General features: G+C 41.2%; 2 protein-coding genes across 6 annotated transcripts in view; both read left to right on the top strand.

The window, feature by feature from the left end:
- Nucleotides 1–4,960, top strand: part of LOC109267657 (UDP-glucuronosyltransferase 3A1-like) — a 61,834-nt gene extending 56,874 nt beyond the window's left edge. For all 3 annotated transcript variants that reach the window (XM_053906926.1, XM_053906927.1, XM_053906924.1), the window contains 3 exons: nucleotides 431–662; nucleotides 2,120–2,339; nucleotides 4,320–4,960. In XM_053906926.1, coding sequence (XP_053762901.1) covers nucleotides 431–662; nucleotides 2,120–2,339; nucleotides 4,320–4,596 — 729 coding nt within the window. In that variant the 3' untranslated portion in view covers nucleotides 4,597–4,960. The remainder of the gene's footprint in view (nucleotides 1–430; nucleotides 663–2,119; nucleotides 2,340–4,319) is intronic.
- An 11,252-nt stretch (nucleotides 4,961–16,212) lies between these two features.
- Nucleotides 16,213–19,921, top strand: part of LOC109267707 (UDP-glucuronosyltransferase 3A2-like) — a 46,242-nt gene continuing 42,533 nt past the window's right edge. Inside the window, exons 1-2 of one of the 3 annotated variants that reach the window (XM_053906923.1) lie at nucleotides 16,215–16,454; nucleotides 19,629–19,740. Coding sequence is in view for 2 of the 3 variants with exons in the window: in XM_019450651.2 (XP_019306196.2) it covers nucleotides 16,361–16,454 (94 nt within the window). In the remaining variant the exon portion in view is untranslated. Of the gene's footprint in view, nucleotides 16,455–19,628; nucleotides 19,741–19,921 lie in introns of all 3 variants that reach the window. The other 2 variants (XM_019450651.2, XM_019450652.2) reach the window with 2 other exon arrangements.

The raw sequence follows: 19,921 nt of genomic DNA, 5'->3' as shown, positions 1-19,921 counted from the left end.
ACAATGAAGAAAGAGGTTCCCATCACCTCAACTTTCCTCTTCTTAAAACATTGTTATACATGGAAGTCCTGTATCTAGATGTCGCTGCTATAGTATGCATTAAGTGCTTCATGTGCAACGTGGGCGATTGTGGTAGTGGCTGGACACCTAAGGCTCTCTTGACATTTATTTGTGATCATTGAAAGTATTTGTATGGTATGGTGTGTCCTGAGGTCTCAGAAAAATGACTTCAAGGCCACCAGAAACAACAGATATGAGCAGAGTGCAAAACCTCCCTAGCTATCCTCAGAGCTATGAGAACAGTATCAAGACAGTGAGCTCTAGGCACTGACAGGAGGGTGTATTCGGTTAATAGATGTCTTTCAATTCACAGGTGTCTAGGTTTCCATGAACAACTCTGTTCACATACTTTCCTTTCTTACCACTCCAGGAATTTGAGAATTTTATCAGCAAGTTTGGAGACTCTGGTTTTGTTCTTGTGGCCATGGGCTCCATGGTGAGCACCTATCAGTCCCAGGAAGTTCTCATGGAGATGAACAGTGCCTTTGCTCATCTCTCCCAAGGGGTGATATGGAAGTGTAAGCCTTCTAAGTGGCCCAAAGATGTCAAATTGGCAGCAAATGTGAAAATCGTGGACTGGCTTCCTCAGAATGACCTCTTGGGTAAGGACTGACCAGATCTATTTCTCTTTTTCTACTTATGTCTCTTTAGGGCTCCATGGGGCAACTCCATCACTATGAGAAGGGATGTTGGTAGCTAAAGATAATGTTTAGAGGACAGGAATGGACCAGCCACTTGGAGTTCCTGGGAAATCAGGCTATACGTCAAAAATGTTTAAAAATGCTGTGTTTGCTTCTTCCTTTCTATTTCAGTCCTGATATTTTCAGTCAGAAGTGATATTTTTGTCAGGTTATTTTAACCCTAACATGTTTGCACTGAAGAAAGTTATCCAAACCTAATCAAAGATGGCTTGTGGACTTTGAGAACACACATCAGGGGTCTTCTTGTCATTGCTTTTCCTGGGTCCTTGAGAACCTGTTAGGCCACGTGCCATTACAGACACCCCCCCCCCCAACACACACACATGTTAGCACATTCTCCTATGCTACAAAAGGTATAGTCATAATTTCAAAAAATTGATGTTGATGGTGTCTGAAGGGTGTGCCAAAATATCTGACTGTCAAGGCGAGTAACTTGTCAGCCAGTCATTTGGTCCATAAAATTGTCTGGTAACAGTTCCTTACACCCCAAGGTTTTCTTTGTCCTTGTGCCAGTTTTTTGAGCACCTTAGCTGCCACCACAACTGAATACCTCAGAGGTTTACCCCAAGATTATTCACCCCAAGGCTCACAAACGTATTGGGAACTTAAGATAGAGTGTTTTGCATATTTTTTTTTTCACAAGGCATGGAGTAAAAAGGATTCTGATTTTCAAGGAAACACCAATAGATTCTGATGCACATCCCTGTTGAGAGGCACTGTTTGAGATGAACTCTTCATTATCAACACTTGTTTTGGTTTTCTCTAAAAAAGAGTAGAGTAGCACACGGGAACTGGAAATACTGAGATGGGTGGCCCATCACGCCCTACTCTAGAGGATTTCTTATTAAATTGAGGAGAAAGCACACAGAGTGTATGTTTGAGGAATGCCAGGTGAGATGCGATGACAATAAAAGTATTAAGACTTCAATAAGAGGAAAATAATGGGCAGTGAAGGAGAGAGGGTGAGACGTGGAGAGTGAGAGACAGAAAAGAGACAGAAGGAGACACAAAGAGAGCAGACATAAGAAAAGCAAAGAGAGAAACAGGGTAGAGAGAAGAATGGATGGACGGATAGGTGGATGGATAGTTGGGAGGAGGAATATGCCTTGCTTAACACTGTTCTCTGCAGCTTTCCCTTGGCTCTGAGTCTTAGATGGATTGACTTAGAGGAATCTCTGTACACAGACAAGGCCAGAATCTTCTATCTTGGAATATGTACCCTTGAGTGTGTTTAAAGCTGGACCAGTAAATCCATTTTCTCCACCATACCTTGAAATCCCTTGGTATTTTCCTCTGCCCTGATGCTTTCCCTGGTGTTCTGAAAGTTTTCATGCTGAAATATTCCTGATTTACAACAGCTCACCCACGCATCCGTCTTTTTGTCACCCATGGTGGGTTGAATAGCATAATGGAGGCCATCCAACATGGTGTGCCCATCGTGGGGATTCCAGTCCTTGGAGACCAGCCTGAAAACATGGTCCGAGTAGAAGCCAAGAAGTTTGGTGTCTCTATCCAGTTAAAGCAGATCAAGGCAGAGACATTGGCTCTGAAGATGAAGGAAGTCATAGAAGACAAGAGGTATGCAGCTCTCTGAACTTGTCGTTGAGACTAAAAGAAGATATGAAATACGATGGGTACTGTGTGGCACTCTTTTGCAAAAAGGCAAAACTTTAGGGACAATGATATGCATATGATACTAATACCTGTTCTGTTTCATCTGAGAGTAAGACTAGGCGTTTAGGTTAGATGCTGAGAACAATTTTCTACCAGAAGTATTGCAAAGACTCTGACCTATTTACACTGGGTCTCAGAGAGGTGTTATATTTTGATGCTGCTTATAGTAGAATTTCACTGAGGCAGGAGGTCTCCTTTTTGTCCCCCAATAAGCCACACTGTTTCTCCAGCCTCAGGCCCTTTGTCAGTGCTGCTCCCTAGAACATCCTTCCTTCTCCTCTCACGACTGGTTCCTTCATGACCATTGGGCTCAGCTTCAATGTCCTCTCCTCAGAGAAGTGGTCTTTGTCTGACAGTCCTAAATGTACTCCTCTCTCACCCCCTTCAATTGTAATTTGTTTTTTCTTCTTAACACTTCTCAGGATAGGTAACTACCCCATTTCTTTCTGTTTTTGCTTTATTGTCGGTCCCTCATATTAGAAAGTAGAGAGTAAGCCCCCTTGGAGGGCCAAGTGTGTCTGTTTATTCCCCTGAGCTCACCGGGCCTAGCACAGGGCCTGCCACAAAGTAGGTTGAGATGAATTTCTGTTAAGTGAGTTGGTAGAAGGACCCATGATATCTTATGTAAATTCCCATCCAGCACAATGATCTGATAATGAGGATGGGTGGAATATCTTATTAGCATCTTCAGGACATCTACCCTGAGTCAGGAGTATGTTACATCACATATATTCATACGTGCTTTTTCCTTTAGTGTACCATAAGCCTCCTGGGAAGAGACTTTTCCTTACAGCTTAATCACTGTTTTATAGTTTAGCACTTTTTGGCCCTAGGCATGGATCTTTGCATGAAGGCACCAGTTTGAACTTTTCAATGTGACCCAGCTAGACTGTGGCAAGACCAGTAGTGTAGACTCTAAGTCTAAAGTTCTTTTTTTTTCCAGCAAAAGAGCAGACGCAGGATTAAAGCGAGAGATGGCTAATGTCCGGGAAAAAGACAAGAGCCCCAAATAAGGGTCCTTGCCCCATATTTATTCAGATCAGAAGGCTTGCAAATGTGATGGGTGTACACAGAGAGACAAAGAAACTATGAACATTAACTTTTGGACGTAGGGGAAAAAGGTAGTTTTGAAGATATACAGTGTTTGGGGTTTGGGTCAATATAAAACAAAATCTGGGTGCTGGGCAGATGGGTAGATGGTTGTTAACAGCAGACAGGAGGCACCATGCCTGTTTATCTTAGCTAGCCTAGAGGATGAGACAGATAGGGGAAATAACATCATGGTTAATAAGGCATCTTTTCTTTTGTTAACTATCTTCACTCTGGGCTGCTTCGCCTGCAGCACAGTGGTCCATAGTCCAATTCACCAATTTACCTAACCTGGCCCCATTCTCCTGTGAAAGCAGCTTTTCTGCTATAGTACTAAACTGGGGGTGCTTCCACCCTGAACATCTAATCTTGGTTATTTCATATACTTATGTATTGGGCACCTGTGTGCTGTTTCTATTTCAGGCCTTTGCCTCTCCCTTTCTATTTTGGAGGCTCTGCACCCCCTCTCTATTTTGCCTTTGCACCTCCCTATTTCTGGCACCTTTCTGCCTCCCAATTCTTGGGGTGTCTTTGCACCCCCTATTTTTGGAGTGCCAATCTGGTTTACTGAAACTCGGGTGTGAGCATTTTAGGACTTTGTATTTCTTTATGCCTTGTTAATGCATTGGTGTAAGCCCAGGGGATTCCTAAGCTTATCCCCTACAGACCAGGCCAGCACTTTTCCTTGAAACTGAGTCTTCTGTGCACATGGAGGAAAGAATGTGTGTGTGATACGTTGTCTCCAAGTCTTTTGAGGCCAAAGGAGTAATGCCCTGCCTCTGTGTCTGCCAACAGGTACAAGTCAGCAGCGGTGGCCGCCAGCATCATCAGGCGCTCCCACCCCCTGACCCCTGCCCAGAGGCTGGTGGGCTGGACCGACCACATCCTCCAGACAGGGGGTGCGGCCCACCTCAAGCCCCATGCCCTGCAGCAGCCATGGCATGAGCAGTACCTGCTGGATGTCTTCTTGTTCCTGCTGGTGGTCACCCTGGGCACCCTGTGGCTCTGCGGGAAGCTGCTGGGCATGGTGGCCAGGTGGTTGTGTGGGGCCAGGAAGCTGAAGAAGGCCTGATAGGGGTGCATCCTTGATGGGTATTTGAGAAGCCACTGGTTCTACAAAGTCTCCAACCATACAGGAAACCCCTAGTGTCTCCCTGTATTCCACCTGATGGTGGCACATAAATTGCTCTTCACTTCTGTCTGTGTTTAAAAATTCTTGGGACATCTGGGTGGCTCAGCCGGTTAAGTGTCTGACTTCAGCTCAGGTCATGATCTTGCAGTTTGTGAGTTCGAGCCTCACTTTGGGCTCTGTGCTGACAGCTTAGAGCCTGGAGACTGCTTCGGATTCTATGTCTCCTTCTATCTCTGCCCCTCCCCCACTTGTGCTCTGCCTCTATCAAAAATAAATAAATGTAAATAAAAAAAATTTAAAAAGAGTCTTGTGAAGGATTCTTGGGATTCTCCTTTAAATTGTGGTAAAATATACATTATATAAAATTTGCCATTTTTACCATTAAGTATGCAGTCAGTGGCATTTAGCCATTGTCATTACGCTGCAAACATCTCTACCACTCATTCCAGAACAGTTTTCATCATTCCAGAGTAAACTAACTCCACGCTGATCAGTGATTCCTCATATACATGCTCCCCTCCACCCGAATCTCCATCAATCCCTGTTCTACTTTCTACGCCTGTGAATTTGATCTTGGCTTCTTGACTTGCCCCTCATCAATGGACTCCTCACTCAGACCCAAAGCTTTAGCAGGCAGTCCACCTTCCTCTCCACTCCCTGTCCTTAGCACAGGGCCATGTTTACTTCATCATTGCTGTTTGGACACTTGTCAGTCTCTCTACCTTTTCTTAATTTAAATTTCATGATATGACATAACATAGTGGCCGGTTCTTCCATTATGAGTCTTCCTCTTGTATCTCCTTCTCACCTCACTTCTCAGTTCAGGAAGCCTGGCCTCTGTCCTGCAGTTAGGCAGGGGTGGCTCTCCCAGGACTCCACTCATGGTCTCTGTCCTGAGTCTGTCCTGGGAGAGCACCTCCTTTGCTGCTCAGACCAGGAAGCTGTCTTTGGCCACAGATGATGCTGTGTTTTTCACTTCCCACAATTCTCTTCTCAAGTTTCCCACCTCTGAATATGTAGTCATGGAGACCTCTAGAAGGGAAGCTGGACCTTCACGTGAGGCTCTTGGCCTCGGGTCCAGTGACTATAGACATTCCCAAGACTTTGTTGATTTAGAGAGCATCCATCTGCCACCATAATGTGGCAGAGAATATCCCTCTATGTGGAAATCCCTTGGGAATTACATTCAGTTCCTAGAAACATATACCAGAAAAAGTGTGCCTTAACCACCAAGGTTTTTTTTTTTTTTTTTCCAATATATGAAATTCATTGTCAAATTGGTTTCCATACAACACCCAGTGCTCATCCCAAAAGGTGCCCTCCTCAATACCCATCACCCACCCTCCTCTCCCTCCCATCCCCTATCAACCCTCAGTTTGTTCTCAGTTTTTAAGAGTCTCTTATGCTTTGGCTCTCTCCCACTCTAACCTCTTTTTTTTTTTTTTCTTCCCCTCCCCCATGGGTTTCTGTTAAGTTTCTCAGGATCCACATAAGAGTGAAAACATATGGTATCTGTCTTTCTCTGTATGGTTTATTTCACTTAGCATCACACTCTCCAGTTCCAACCACGTTGCTACAAAGGGCCATATTTCATTCTTTCTCATTGCCATGTATTACTCCATTGTGTATATAAACCACAATTTCTTTATCCATTCATCAGTTGATGGACATTTAGGCTCTTTCCATAATTTGGCTATTGTTGAGAGTGCTGCTATAAACATTGGGGTACAAGTGCCCCTATGCATCAGTACTCCTGTATCCCTTGGGTAAATTCCTAGCAGTGCGATTGCTGGGTCAGAGGGTAGGTCTATTTTTAATTTTTTGAGGAACCTCCACACTGTTTTCCAGAGTGGCTGTACCAGTTTGCATTCCCACCAACAGTGCAAGAGGGTTCCCATTTCTCCACATCCTCTCCAGCATCTATAGTCTCCTGATTTGTTCATTTTGGCCACTCTGACTGGCGTGAGGTGATATCTGAGTGTGGTTTTGATTTGTATTTCCCTGATAAGAGGCGACGTTGAACATCTTTTCATGTGCCTGTTGGCCATCCGGGTGTCTTCTTTAGAGAAGTGTCTATTCATGTTTTCTGTCCATTTCTTCACTGGGTTATTTGTTTTTCGGGTGTGGAGTTTGGTGAGCTCTTTATAGATTTTGGATACTAGCCCTTTGTCCGATATGTCATTTGCAAATATCTTTTCCCATTCCGTTGGTTGCCTTTTAGTTTTGTTGGATGTTTCCCTGGCTGTGCAGAAGCTTTTTATCTTCGTAAGGTCCCAGTAGTTCATTTTTTCTTTTAATTCCCTTGCCTTTGGGGATGTGTCAAGTAAGAAATTGCTACGGCTGAGGTCAGAAAGGTCTTTTCCTGCTTTCTCCTCTAAGGTTTTGATGGTTTCCTGTCTCACATTCAGGTCCTTTATCCATTTTGATTTATTTTTGTGAATGGTGTGAGAAAGTGGTCTAGTTTCAATCTTATGCATGTTGCTGTTCAGTTCTCCCAGCACCATTTGTTAAAGAGACTGTCTTTTTTCCATTGGATGTTCTTTCCTGCTTTGTCAAAGATGAGTTGGCCATACGTTTGTGGGTCTAGTTCTGGGGTTTCTATTCTATTCCATTGGTCTATGTGTCTGTTTTTGTGCCAATACCATACTGTCTTGATTATTACAGCTTTGTAGTAGAGGCTAAAGTCTGGGATTGTGATGCCTCCTGCTTTGGTCTTCTTCTTCAAAATTACTTTGGCTATTCGGGGCCTTTTGTGGTTCCATATGAATTTTAGGATTGCTTGTTCTAGTTTCGAGAAGAATGCTGGTGCAATTTTGATTGGGATTGCATTGAATGTGTACATAGCTTTGGGTAGTGTTGACATTTTGACAATATTTATTCTTCCAACCCATGAGCACGGAATGTTTTTCCATTTCTTTATATCTTCTTCAATTTCCTTCATTAGCTTTCTATAATTTTCACATACAAATCTTGTACATCTTTGGTTAGATTTATTCCTAAGTATTTTATGCTTCTTGGTGCAATTGTGAATGGGATCAGTTTCTTTATTTGTCTTTCTGTTGCTTCATTGTTAGTGTATAAGAATGCAACTGATTTCTGTACATTGATTTTGTATCCTGCGACTTTGCTGAATTCATGTATCAGTTCTAGCAGACTTTTGGTGGAGTCTATCGGATTTTCCATCTATAATATCATGTCATCTGCAAAAAGTGAAAGCTTGACTTCATCTTTGCCAATTTTGATGCCTTTGATTTCCTTTTGTTGTCTGATTGCTGATGCTAGCACTTCCAACACTATGTTAAACAACAGCGGTGAGAGTGGACATCCCTGTCGTGTTCCTGATCTCAGGGAAAAAGCTCTCAGTTTTTCCCCATTGAGGATGATGTTAGCTGTGGGCTTTTCATAAATGGCTTTTATGATCTTTAAGTATGTTCCTTCTATCCCGACTTTCTCGAGGGTTTTTATTAAGAAAAGTTGCTGAATTTTGTCAAATGCCTTTTCTGCATCGATTGACAGGATCAAATGGTTCTTATCTTTACTTTTATTAATGTGACGTATCATGTTGATTGATTTGCGAATGTTGAACCAGCCCTGCATCCCAGGAATGAATCCCACTTGATCATGGTGAATAATTCTTTTTATAAGCTGTTGAATTCTATTTGCTAGTATCTCATTGAGAATTTTTGCATCCATATTCATCAGGGATTTTGGCCTGTAGTTATCTTTTTTTACTGGGTCTCTGTCTGGTTTAGGAATCAAAGTAATACTGGCTTCATAGAATGACTCTGGAAGTTTTCCTTCCCTTTCTATTTCTTGGAATAGCTTGAGAAGGATAGGTATTATCTCTGCTTTAAATGTCTGGTAGAACTCCCCTGGGAAGCCATCTGGTCCTGGACTCTTATTTGTTGGGAGATTTTTGATGACCGATTCAATTTCTTCACTGGTTATGGGTCTGTTAAAGCTTTCTAATTCCTCCTGATTGAGTTTTAGAAGCGTGTGGGTATTTAGGAATTTGTCCATTGCTTCCAGGTTGTCCAGTTTGTTGGCATATAGTTTTTCATAGTATTCCCTGATAATTGCTTGTATCTCTGAAGGATTGGTTGTAATAATTCCATTTTCATTCATGATTTTATCTATTTGGGTCATCTCCCTTTTCTTTTTGAGAAGCCTGGCTAGAGGTTTATCAATTTTGTTTATTTTTTTCAAAAACCCAACTCTTGGTTTCGTTGACCTGCTCTACAGTTTTTTTAGATTCTATATTGTTTATTTCTGCTCTGATCTTTATTATTTCTCTTCTTCTGCTGGGTTTAGGCTGTCCTTGCTGTTCTGCTTCTATTTCCTTTAGGTGTGCTGTTAGATTTTGTATTTGGGATTTTTCTTGTTTCTTGAGATAGGCCTGGATTGCAATGTATTTTTCTCTCAGGACTGCCTCTGCTGCATCCCAAAGCATTTGGATTGTTGTATTTTCATTTTCGTTTGTTTCCATATATTTTTTAATTTCTTCTCTAATTGCCTGGTTGACCCACTCATTCTTTAGTAGGGTGTTCTTTAACCTCCATGCTTTTGGAGGTTTTCCAGACTTTTTCCTGTGGTTGATCTCAAGCTTCATAGCATTGTGGTCTGAAAGTATGCATGGTATGATTTCAATTCTTGTATACTTATGAAGGGCTGTTTTGTGACCCAGTATGTGATCTATCTTGGAGAATGTTCCATGTGCACTCGAGAAGAAAGAATCTTCTGTTGCTTTGGGATGCAGAGTTCTAAATATATCTGTCAAGTCCATCTGATCCAATGCATCATTCAGGGTCCTTGTTTCTTTATTGACTGTGTGTCTAGATGATGTATCCATTTCTGTAAGTGGAGTGTTAAAGTCCCCTGCAATTACCACATTCTTATCAATAAGGTTGCTTATGTTTGTGAGTAATTGTTTTATATATTTGGGGGCTCCCGTATTCAGCACATAGACATTTATAATTGTTAGCTCTTCCTGATGGATAGACCCTGTGATTATTATATAATGCCCTTCTTCATCTCTTGTTACAGCCTTTAATTTAAAGTCTAGTTTGTCTGATAGAAGTATGACTACTCCAGTCCTCTTTTGACTTCCAGGGGCATGATACATAGTTCTCCATCCCCTCACTCTCAATCTGAAGGTGTCCTCAGGTCTAAAATGAGTCTCTTGTAGACAGCAAATAGATGGGTCTTGTTTTTGTATCCATTCTGATACCCTATGTCTTTTGGTTGGCGCATTTAGTCCTTTTACATTCAGTGTTATTATAGGAAGATATGGGTTTAGAGTCATTGTGATGTCTGTAGGTTTCATGCTTGTAGCGATGTCTCTGATACTTTGTCTCACAGGATCCCCCTTAGGATCTCTTGTAGGGCTGGTTTAGTGGTGACAAATTCCTTCAGTTTTTGTTTGTTTGGGAAGACCTTTATCTCTCCTTCTATTCTAAATGACAGACTTGCTGGATAAAGGATTCTCGGCTGCATAGTTTTTCTGTTCATCACATTGAAGATCTCCTGCCATTCCTTTCTGGCCTGCCAAGTTTCAGTAGAGAGATCAGTCACGAGTCTTATAGGTCTCCCTTTATATGTTAGAGCACGTTTATCCCTAGCTGCTTTCAGAAGTTTCTCTTTATCCTTGTATTTTGCCGGTTTCACTATGATACGTCGTGCAGAAGATCGATTCAAGTTACGTCTGAAGGGAGTTCTCTGTGCCTCTTGGATTTCAATGCCTCTTTCCTTCCCCAGATCCGGGAAGTTCTCAGCTATGATTTCTTCAATTACACCTTCAGCACCTCTCCCTCTCTCTTCCTCCTCTGGAATACCAATTTTGCGTAGATTATTTCTCTTTAGTGCATCACTTAGTTCTCTAATTTTCCCCTCATATTCCTGGATTTTTTTTATCTCTCTTTTTCTCAGCTTCTTCTTTTTCCACAATTTTATCTTCTAGTTCACCTATTCTCTCCTCTGCCTCTTCAATCCGAGCTGTGGTCATCTCCATTTTATTTTGCAGCTCATTAATAGCATTTTTGAGCTCCTCCTGGCTGTTCCTTAGTCTCTTGATCTCTGTAGCAATAGATTCTCTGCTGCCCTCTATACTGTTTTCAAGCCCAGAGATTAATTTTATGACTATTATTCTAAATTCACTTTATATTGTTTAAATCGTTTTTGATCAGTTCATTAGCTGTCGTTATTTCCTGGACGTTTTTTTGAGGGGAATTCTTCCGTTTCATCATTTTGGATAGTCCCTGGAGTGATGCGGAACTGCAGGACACTTCCCCTGTGCTCTCTTGCATAATTTGCATCGGTAGGCGGAGCCACAGTCAGACCTGATGTCTGCCCCCAGCCCACCGCTGGGGCCACAGTCAGCCTGGTGTGTGCCTTCTCTTCCCCTCTCTAGGGGCAGGATTCACTGTGGGGTGGCATGGCCCATCTGGGCTACTTGCACACTGCCAGGCTTGTGGTGCTGGGGATCTGGCATATTAGCTGGGATGGATCAGCAAGGTGCACAGGGGTGGGAGGGGGAGGCTCAGCTCGCTTTTCCTTCGGATATCCGCTTCAGGAGGGGCCCTGCGGCACCGGGAGGGAGTCAGACCCGCTGGAGGCATGGATCCGCAGAAGCACAGTGTTTGGGTTTGCGCGGTGCCAGCATGTTCCTTGGCAGGAACCGGTTCCCTTTGGGATTTTGGCTGGGGGATGGTTGAGGGAGATGGCGCTGGCGAGAGCCTTTGTTCCCCACCAAGCTGAGCTCTGTCGTCGGGGGCTCAACAACTCTCCCTCCCATTGTCCTCCAGCCCTCCTGTTCTCTGAGCAGAGCTGTTAGCTTATAACCTTCCAGATATTAAGTCCTGCTTGCTGTCAGAACACACTCCGTCAATCCCCTCTGCTTTTGCCAGCCTGACTCAGGGGCTCTACTTACTGGCAGACTGCTCCTCCGCCCTGGCTCCCTCTTGCCAGTCAGTGTAGCACACACTGCCTCTCCACCCTTCCTACCCTCTTCTGTGTGCCTCTTGTCTGCGCTTGGCTCCAGAGACTCCATTCTGCTAGTCTTCTGGTGATATTCTGAGTTATTTAGGCAGGTGTAGGTGGAATCTAAGTGATCAGCAGGATGCGCGGTGAGTCCAGCGTCCTCCTACGCCACCATCTTCCCCAGGTCTCTACAAATTATACTTTAAAATTGATTTGAAAATGTATACATGTGAGATGTTTTTTAAGTGCTTTTGTATTGTTTACCTTAAAATGTATTATTACATTTAAATATAATTGTAAATGCAAACACATTTTGGTAATTTCCAAAATAGTAGAGCTAATACAGTTTTGATGAAGGAGGAGATATGCATGCATGAGAATTTGGTTTACTTCCTGAAGAATCAGAGGACAAGGGATCAATTTCACATATTCAGACCTAATCCAATTTATTTTGTGAGTGGGACCTGGGCTTTACATAATTACAATATAAAACATAAAAAATAATAAACATGGGCAAAATATTTAATTTGTTGGTCTTTCATGGGCATGGAACATGACACATATTCAGGATCTACATCTAAAATGCATATATTTGGAGGTATGTGTTAGAATGTCAAAATATAGTTCAGTCTGTCATTTATGTTTCCTTTCATTATGTGGTGATTCTTCCATTTACGTGTTTCTACCCTTACCACCAACCATGATCACATATTGATTCTTTGTGTGACTAGGTACACTAAATGCTCCATGGATGTGATTTTCCCCCATGTCAATCTTCTGTTGTTTGGTTTATCATATCCTAATTGCAGGCGCTGTGAGATGGTTATTTGTTTAAGTGTCAACCAATTATCTATGCAAAAGGAGGTAAATGGAATTACTTGTTGTCTTAAGCAAACTTCTTTCTACTTAGCTCAAGGAACTAGCTATTTCTGAAAAGCGGATTTCATATTGTGAATGTCCTTAAGATGAATGCATTTTACCCAGTTCAACAATTTGATTCAGCCAACACTGACTGCTTTCATATTTGTCAACAGGCATCATGCTGGGCATTTTGGAAGATGCAGATTCTAAGCTGAAAGGGGGTTCAGCAGACCAAGGGCAGGGCAGCAGGCCAGGGTGGAACCCTAGTCTAGAAGAGGATTCAGAGGATCCTGACTAAATTTGGTGAAGGAAGGAATCTTTGTCACACCCACCCCAACACATTGTGCTGTGCTGTACTTCTGTATCAGTGACCACACTGTGTCCTCTCTCAGAAATGCCATTCTGCTCTTGTTGGGACAAAAAGCTTCTACATGTTCTTCCTACCAAACTTTATTATGTTCACATTAGTGTGGCTGCACTTGACTTTGACCCTCACAACAGAGCTCCCTGTATATCCTCTTTCGAAGCATTTTTCCTAATATGTTGAAATTACTTGTTAACATGTATGTCTCTCAATTTAGAAACTATAACACCCTAACGATCAGGGACTGGGTTCCGTTTATCTTGTGCTTATAGCACATGGCATGGTGGTTCAAACAAATAATGCTGAGATGACAGGATAATCTTTTAGAAGAGAGACAGTATTTGATCCATATCTCACACCATATCTAAAAGTAAACTCTAAATACATTAGATATTTAATATAAATAAATGACAACATACTGAGTCTAAAAATAAGGTGTGTGTATGGAATTACTATGGAATGACCTTGATCCCTGTGTACGGAATGATCTTTTATATGACTTAAATATTCTGAAGCAACAAAGAAAAGTTAACTAGTTTAATTTGACAATAGTAAAATGTTTTTACACAGCTAAATTACCACAAGTAGAAAAATACCATTAAAAAAGTGGGATAAGTGTATTCATAATTTTCATCACAGTGAGATGACTACTAGTCCTAACATTTTAAAAGTCTGTCAAAATTGAGGAAGGAAGCTTGTTACAAGGACACAGTGGGATCATAGATACCTATAAACCACAATGAACAAGACAATTTTAAACTAATGTGGATTGAATTCTAATCTGTTAAGTAAAAGAACATAGTCTAAAGACAATATAGTAAGCTCACTTTTATTTTTAAGTAAAGAGAAAAAGGGAGAGAATAAAAATATAATTATATCTACATGCTGTTGCAAAAAGAAGCAGAGGGATGAAAAATCAGAATCATGTGATAGATTATCTATAAAGTTGTTTTTGAATAGCGTGAAGGTCAAGGAAACAAATGGCATGTCTGTAGATTTCTGTGTTTACATAGTTTGGTCCTTGTAGGCATGTTATTATTTTTCATAACAAAGTTCTATTTATAACAAAAAATGGAGGAGAAAACTCTAAAATAGAATACAAACAGAAACAAATGAATTCAAAATATTTTCAAATGTGTAACAATTGCACTGTACCAAAAAAATGAGGGAACACAATTGCATTTTGAACACAGTACTTTGAATATATGTCTCATCAATCTAAAGAAAAAATGAACTGCAAAAATCTACTTTTAGACTAATCTATTTTTTGAGTAGTCTATTGGGTAGAACTGATATTCACAGTTCATGGATTAGTACATGGTAACATTTTTTCAGTATGATTGAGCAGATGTGTAAATATACCAAGGATTTTGAAAGTAGATTTCTTAAATTTAGAAGGGGAGTTACTAATGTGGAAATGGAGGAGATGAAAATCACCTCTGTGGTGGTGCTGGAACTGAAGGTATTATCAGTATGGATTCACAGTTTCCCACAAATTACATGTAAACATGGTGATATAGATATGTAATATTTATATCCATCCTGTATCTATATATTTCATAACTGTCCACTGAAAAGGATTTATGAACAACAGTGCTTCATTAGCAATGAGCACTTTTGCAAACCACACCTACTTTTTAAAATACCATTAGGTGTCTTTGAGAAATGGAAGATTTGAAGACAGAAACAAAAAAAGTTCAAGTGGAGTCTGGAAATTGTGTGCCAGAAAGAAAGGAAAAGCTCCAAAATGGTTGAGTTTCAACAGCAGCAACCCAATACATGATAATAGGAAGAGATAATACCCCACTGAATAAATACAGAGAGATGAATAAATAATGATAATAGATTGACACAGATAGAAAATAGATAGATGATAGGTGGATAGGGACAAAGGAAAAGGTTTTGTAACAATACAATGCCACATGGAAAAAAAAAAAAACAAAAAAAAGTGCAGTTAAAACTCACTAATTGGCCACCATGACAGCTACAATTGCTTTAAGTAAGAAACAAAACAGTTGATAAAAATGAGTGAGTGAAATTTGATAGGAACAAAATATTTACACAGTTTCAAAATGTCTCCCCAAATCTGATTTCCTAATTATAGGGTAAAAAAAATAGCAGCTTTACAGTCAAGAATCTTGATGAACACCACCTTAAATAAGGGATAGAGTTATCATCTCTAATGATTGGACCATCTAATAATATCATGTGCTTCGCATTGAGCTTCACTGAGATGGAATCAACACCACATTTGTAGTATTCCCACCAAACTCCCTAGTAACCTGAAGTATTCTGAGAAAACATCAAACAAACCCAACTGGGGATCCATCATAGAAAATAAACAGCTTGTACTCTTAAAATATCAATCACATGGAAGAAAAAGAAGGGTTGAGAAACCAGTCCTTACTAAAGGAGATGAAATACACATGATAACTAAATGCAATGTGTGATCCTGAATTGGCTCCTGCACCAGAGAATTCCTGTCACAACATAGGATACTGTGTGCACAACTGGAGGGATTGAAATAAGGATTGTAGACAAAGTAATGTGATTACATTAATATTAAATGGTGTCTCCCTAATGCAGATTAATGTTTTCACTGGGAAGATATGCTACCTGAACAGATGAAAATTGTGAATGTGCATGCATGTAATCATATAGTATGAGGGGAAAGTGGAGTAATAGGTTGGGAGAGTTTTAACACGTTTCTAATGAGAAATTTCAAACACTTAGAAGAATAGAACTTCTTGGTGCCCACTACCGAGTCCTATTTTGTCATGCCCATTCAGAATTACAGACTTAGCCTTAGAGGTTCAGTCCTTCAGGTCAAGACCTGGCCCTCCAGGGGTATTTAACACGTAGGGGACACTAGCACTTTCACCAGTAGGTACTTTCCAAAGACACTCCCTGAGCAATAAGTGTAGGTCATTTTCTTCTTGGAATCAGCTTCTGGGATCTTGAGATTGAAGACTCGCGGAGATTTTAAGCTGGTACCTGGAGAAATGGGGCACGGGGATGACAGTATGAGGTCAATAGTGCAGTTAGGAGGTGCGAACATTTGGGGAAAGGTCACTAAAACGGAGAAGGGTCTGAGTCACCTGGAGGTGGAGCTCACTTGGAAGTGACATCCTAAGGTCTCTATCATTCCTGGTTCAGAGGATCTTCTCTGGGGAGAGTGTGGTGATTCCAGGGACAGAGAGGGGTTAAGGAGAGCTCACTAACCCCTCCTTCCTGCTGCCTTAGCTTAGGGAGGGTGAGGACCTAATAGCCTGTGGAGCAAGCACCCAGGAGGCGGAGCAGAGGGGCCAGAAGTGACAAACAGAAGAGAAGGCAGGCAGGATCCACCTCTCACCTCTTCCCAAGCTGCCTGCCAGCGCATTTCCTTGGCAGCCAGGGCAGCGTGTGTCCCAGGGCACGCACACAGGTCACTGTGCAGGACACAGAGGCACAGAGCATAGGGCTCTGGGCACCAGGCTGGAATCTGCAGCTGGGACAGGAGCGAGCATGGTGGGGCAGCAGGCGCTACTGCTAGCTGGCTTCTTTCTGCCTGGGTTCCTGCTCTCTGAGGCTGCGAAAATCCTGACTGCTTTTGCACTGGGTGAGTGCTTAGCTGGAGAATCAGAAAGGGGCCCATCCCAGGCCCCTGTGCCAGGGCTCAGTCACAGCCTTAGGTCAGAGGATCATTCCATGTGGTGTTCTAGAGAGGGCTAGGGTCCCAGGCCAGAGGAGGGAGAGGCGTGAGAGGTCTGTGCGGTAGAATGGGATCCCTACTGCTGGGATGGGGAAGTTAGTTTTGGGCTACCAGCAGTTTCCTTTCCTCTCTTTGTATTTGCTCTGGAGCTGCTTCACATTCTGCATTCCTGGGGCCAGAATGTAGATCCAGTGCTGAGCTAGAAATCATGAGCTGCCCACCACAGGGCATGGCAGGGACTTTCAGAGGCACATGCTCAAAGTGTGGGACAGTAGAAAGTGGAAAGTGAAGTCAGTTTCAGGCTCTTGAAGGCTAAGGACAGGGGCTCTTGGGGGCAGCAGCACTAACTGGGCATGTTTCATTAATGGGAAACCTGGAGAACTGCCTGGGCAGTGGAGGGGGCCCTGGACAATCAAGTTCTTGGTGCCCCTCTCTCTTTTGCCCTTACTGCTGGAAGGTGTTGACGGACTGTGAAGCAGTTAATTTTGTGTGAACCCAGTTGTAATGCCTTTATTTTGTCCCAAAGGGAACAGAAAGGGAACAGGAAAATTTATTAGGAGGAAGGTTTCAGAAGATGGAGTTTCCTAAAGACTTTTTTGGATCCATTCTGACAGGCTAGGGGATCTGCCCTGTCCCCTCCTCTGCCCCAGAATGCACTGGGCTCACCAGCACCTTCAGGAATGGCTGTCTCTGCAGGAAGCCTTTTCTCATGCATTCCTTCCTTCCTTCCTTCCTTCCTTCCTTCCTTCCTTTCTTTGTTTCTTTCTTTCTTCCTTTCAAGTTAGTTAACATACGGTGTGGTCTTGGCTTCAGGAATAGAACCCAGTAATTCATTTCTAAGGTATGACAGCCAGTGCTCAATCCAAAAAGTGCCCTCTTTAATGCCTATCACCCATCTAACTCATCTCCCCACCTACCTCCCCTCCAACAACCCTCAATTTGTTCTCTGTATTTAATGGTCTCTCATAGTTTGCCTTCCTCTCTGTTTTTATCTTATTTGTCCTTCCTTTCCTCTCTGTTCATCTGTTGTGTTTCTCAAGTTCCTCATATGAGTGAAATCATATGATAACTGTCTTTTTCTGACTTATTTTGCTTAGCATAATACACTCTAGTTCCATCTACGTTGTTGCAAATGGCAAGATTTCATTCTTTTTCATTGCTGAGTAGTATTCCTGTATGTATGTATGTATGTATGTATGTATGTATGTATGTATGTATAAGTTGATGGACATTTGCGCTCTATCCATAATTTTGCTATGGAAATTATTTATAGTGCTCCTATAAACATTGGGGTGCATGTGCCCCTTTGAATCAGAATTTTTGTATCCTTTGGATAAATTCCTAGTAGTGCAATTGCTGGGTCATGGGTTTGTTCTATTTTTATTCATTTGTATTTTATTTTTATTTTTTAAACAGAGTATATTTACAATGATGCTTTACTATATCCTTAAAAAATTATTTTGTTCATTTATTTTTGAGAAAGAGAGAGAGAGACAGAGCATGAGCAGGGGAGGGTCAGAGAGTGAAGGAGACACAGAATCAGAAGCAAGCTCCAGGCTGTGAATTGTCAGAACAGAGCCCCATGCAGGGCTTGAACCCATAAACTATGAGATCATAGGGTAGTTCTATTTTTAATTTTTTGAGGAAACTCCATACTATTATCCAGTGTGGCTGCACCAGTTTGCATTCAAACCAACAGTGCAAAACGCTTCCCCTTTTTCTAAATCCTCACCAACATCTGTTGTTTTCTGAGTTGTTAATTTTAGCCATTCTGATAGGTGTGGAGTGGTATCTCATTGTGGTTTGATTTGTATTATTGATGATGTATGATGTTGAGCATTTTTTTAATGTGTCTGTTAGCCATCTGGATATCTTCTTTGGAAAAGTGTCTTTTCATGTCTTCTTCCCATTTCTTCCCTGGAGTATTTGTTTTTTTGGGTGTTAAGTTTGTTAAGTTCTTTATAAATTCTGGATACTAAACCTTTATCTGATATCTCATTTGCAAATATCTTCTCTAATTCCATTGGTTGCCTTTTAGTTTTGTTGGCTGTTTCCTTTGCTGTTCAAAAGATTTTTATCTTGATGAGGTCCAAAAGTTCATTTTTGCTTTTATTTCCTTTGCCTCTGAAGACATGTCAAGTAAGAAGTTGCTGTGCCCTAGGTCAAAGAGTTTGCTGCCTGTTTTCTTCTCTAGGAGTTTGATGGTTTCCTGTCCCACATTTAGGTCATTCATCCATTTTGAATTTACTTTTGTGTGTGGTGTAAGAAAGTGGTCTAGTTTCATTCTTCTGCATGTCGCTGGCCAGTTTTCCCAGCACCATTTGTTAAAGAGACTGTCTTTTTTCCATTGGATATGCTTTCCTGCTTTGTCAAAGATTAGTTGGCCATATATTTGAGGATCCTTTTTTGGATTCTCTATCCTACTCCATTGATCTATGTGTCTGTTTTTGTGCCAATACCATACTGTCTTGATGTTTACAGCTTTGTAACACCCAGGATTGTGATGCCTCCAGCTTTGGTTTTCTTTTTCAACATTACTTTCTCTATTCAGGGTCTTTAGTGGTTCCATACAAATTGTAGAACTGTTTGTTTTAGTTCTGTGAAGAATGCCGGTATTATTTTGATAAGGATTGCATTGAATGTGTAGATTTAGATAGCATAGACATTTTAACAATATTTGTTCTTCCAATCCATGAACATGATATGTTTTTTTCATTTCTTTGTGTCTTCTTCAATGTCTTTCATAAGGTTTATATCGTTTTCAGCACACAGATATTTCACCTCTTTGGTTAGGTTCATTCCTAGGTATCTTATGGGTTTTCGTGCAATTGTAAATGTGATCAATTCCTTGAAATCTCTTTCTGCTGCTTCATTATTAGTATATAAAAATGCAACCAATTTCTGTACATTGATTTTATATCCTGCATCTTGTCTGAATTCATGTATTAGCTCTAGCAGTTTTTTGGTGGAGTCTTCAGGTTTTCCATGTAGAGTATCATGTCATCTTTGAAGAGTGAAAGATTGACTTCTTCCTTACTGATTTGGATTTCTTTTATTTCTTTTTGTTTTCTGATTGCCAAGGCTAGGACTTCCAGTACTGTGTTGAACAATAGTGGTGAGAGTGGACATCCCTGTCTTGTTCCTGATCTTAGAGGGAAAGCTCTGTTTTTCCCCACTGAGGATGATATTAGTGGTGGGTCTTTCATATATGGCTTTTATCATGTTAAGTTATGTTCCTTCTATCCCTTCTTTCTTGAGGATTTTATCAAGAAGTGATGATGTATTTTGTCAAATTTTTTTTTCTGCATCTATTGAAAATATCATATGGTTCTTATTCTTTCTTTTATTAAAACAATTTTTTTTTACATTTATTC

The sequence above is a fragment of the Panthera pardus genome, unplaced genomic scaffold (assembly GCF_024362965.1).
Source record: "Panthera pardus isolate Hobbes unplaced genomic scaffold, ASM2436296v1 HiC_scaffold_2, whole genome shotgun sequence".
Taxonomy (NCBI): Eukaryota; Metazoa; Chordata; class Mammalia; order Carnivora; family Felidae; genus Panthera; species Panthera pardus.
The sequence above is the reverse complement of the archived record's forward strand: the minus strand, read 5'-3'. Positions and strand labels throughout refer to the sequence as shown.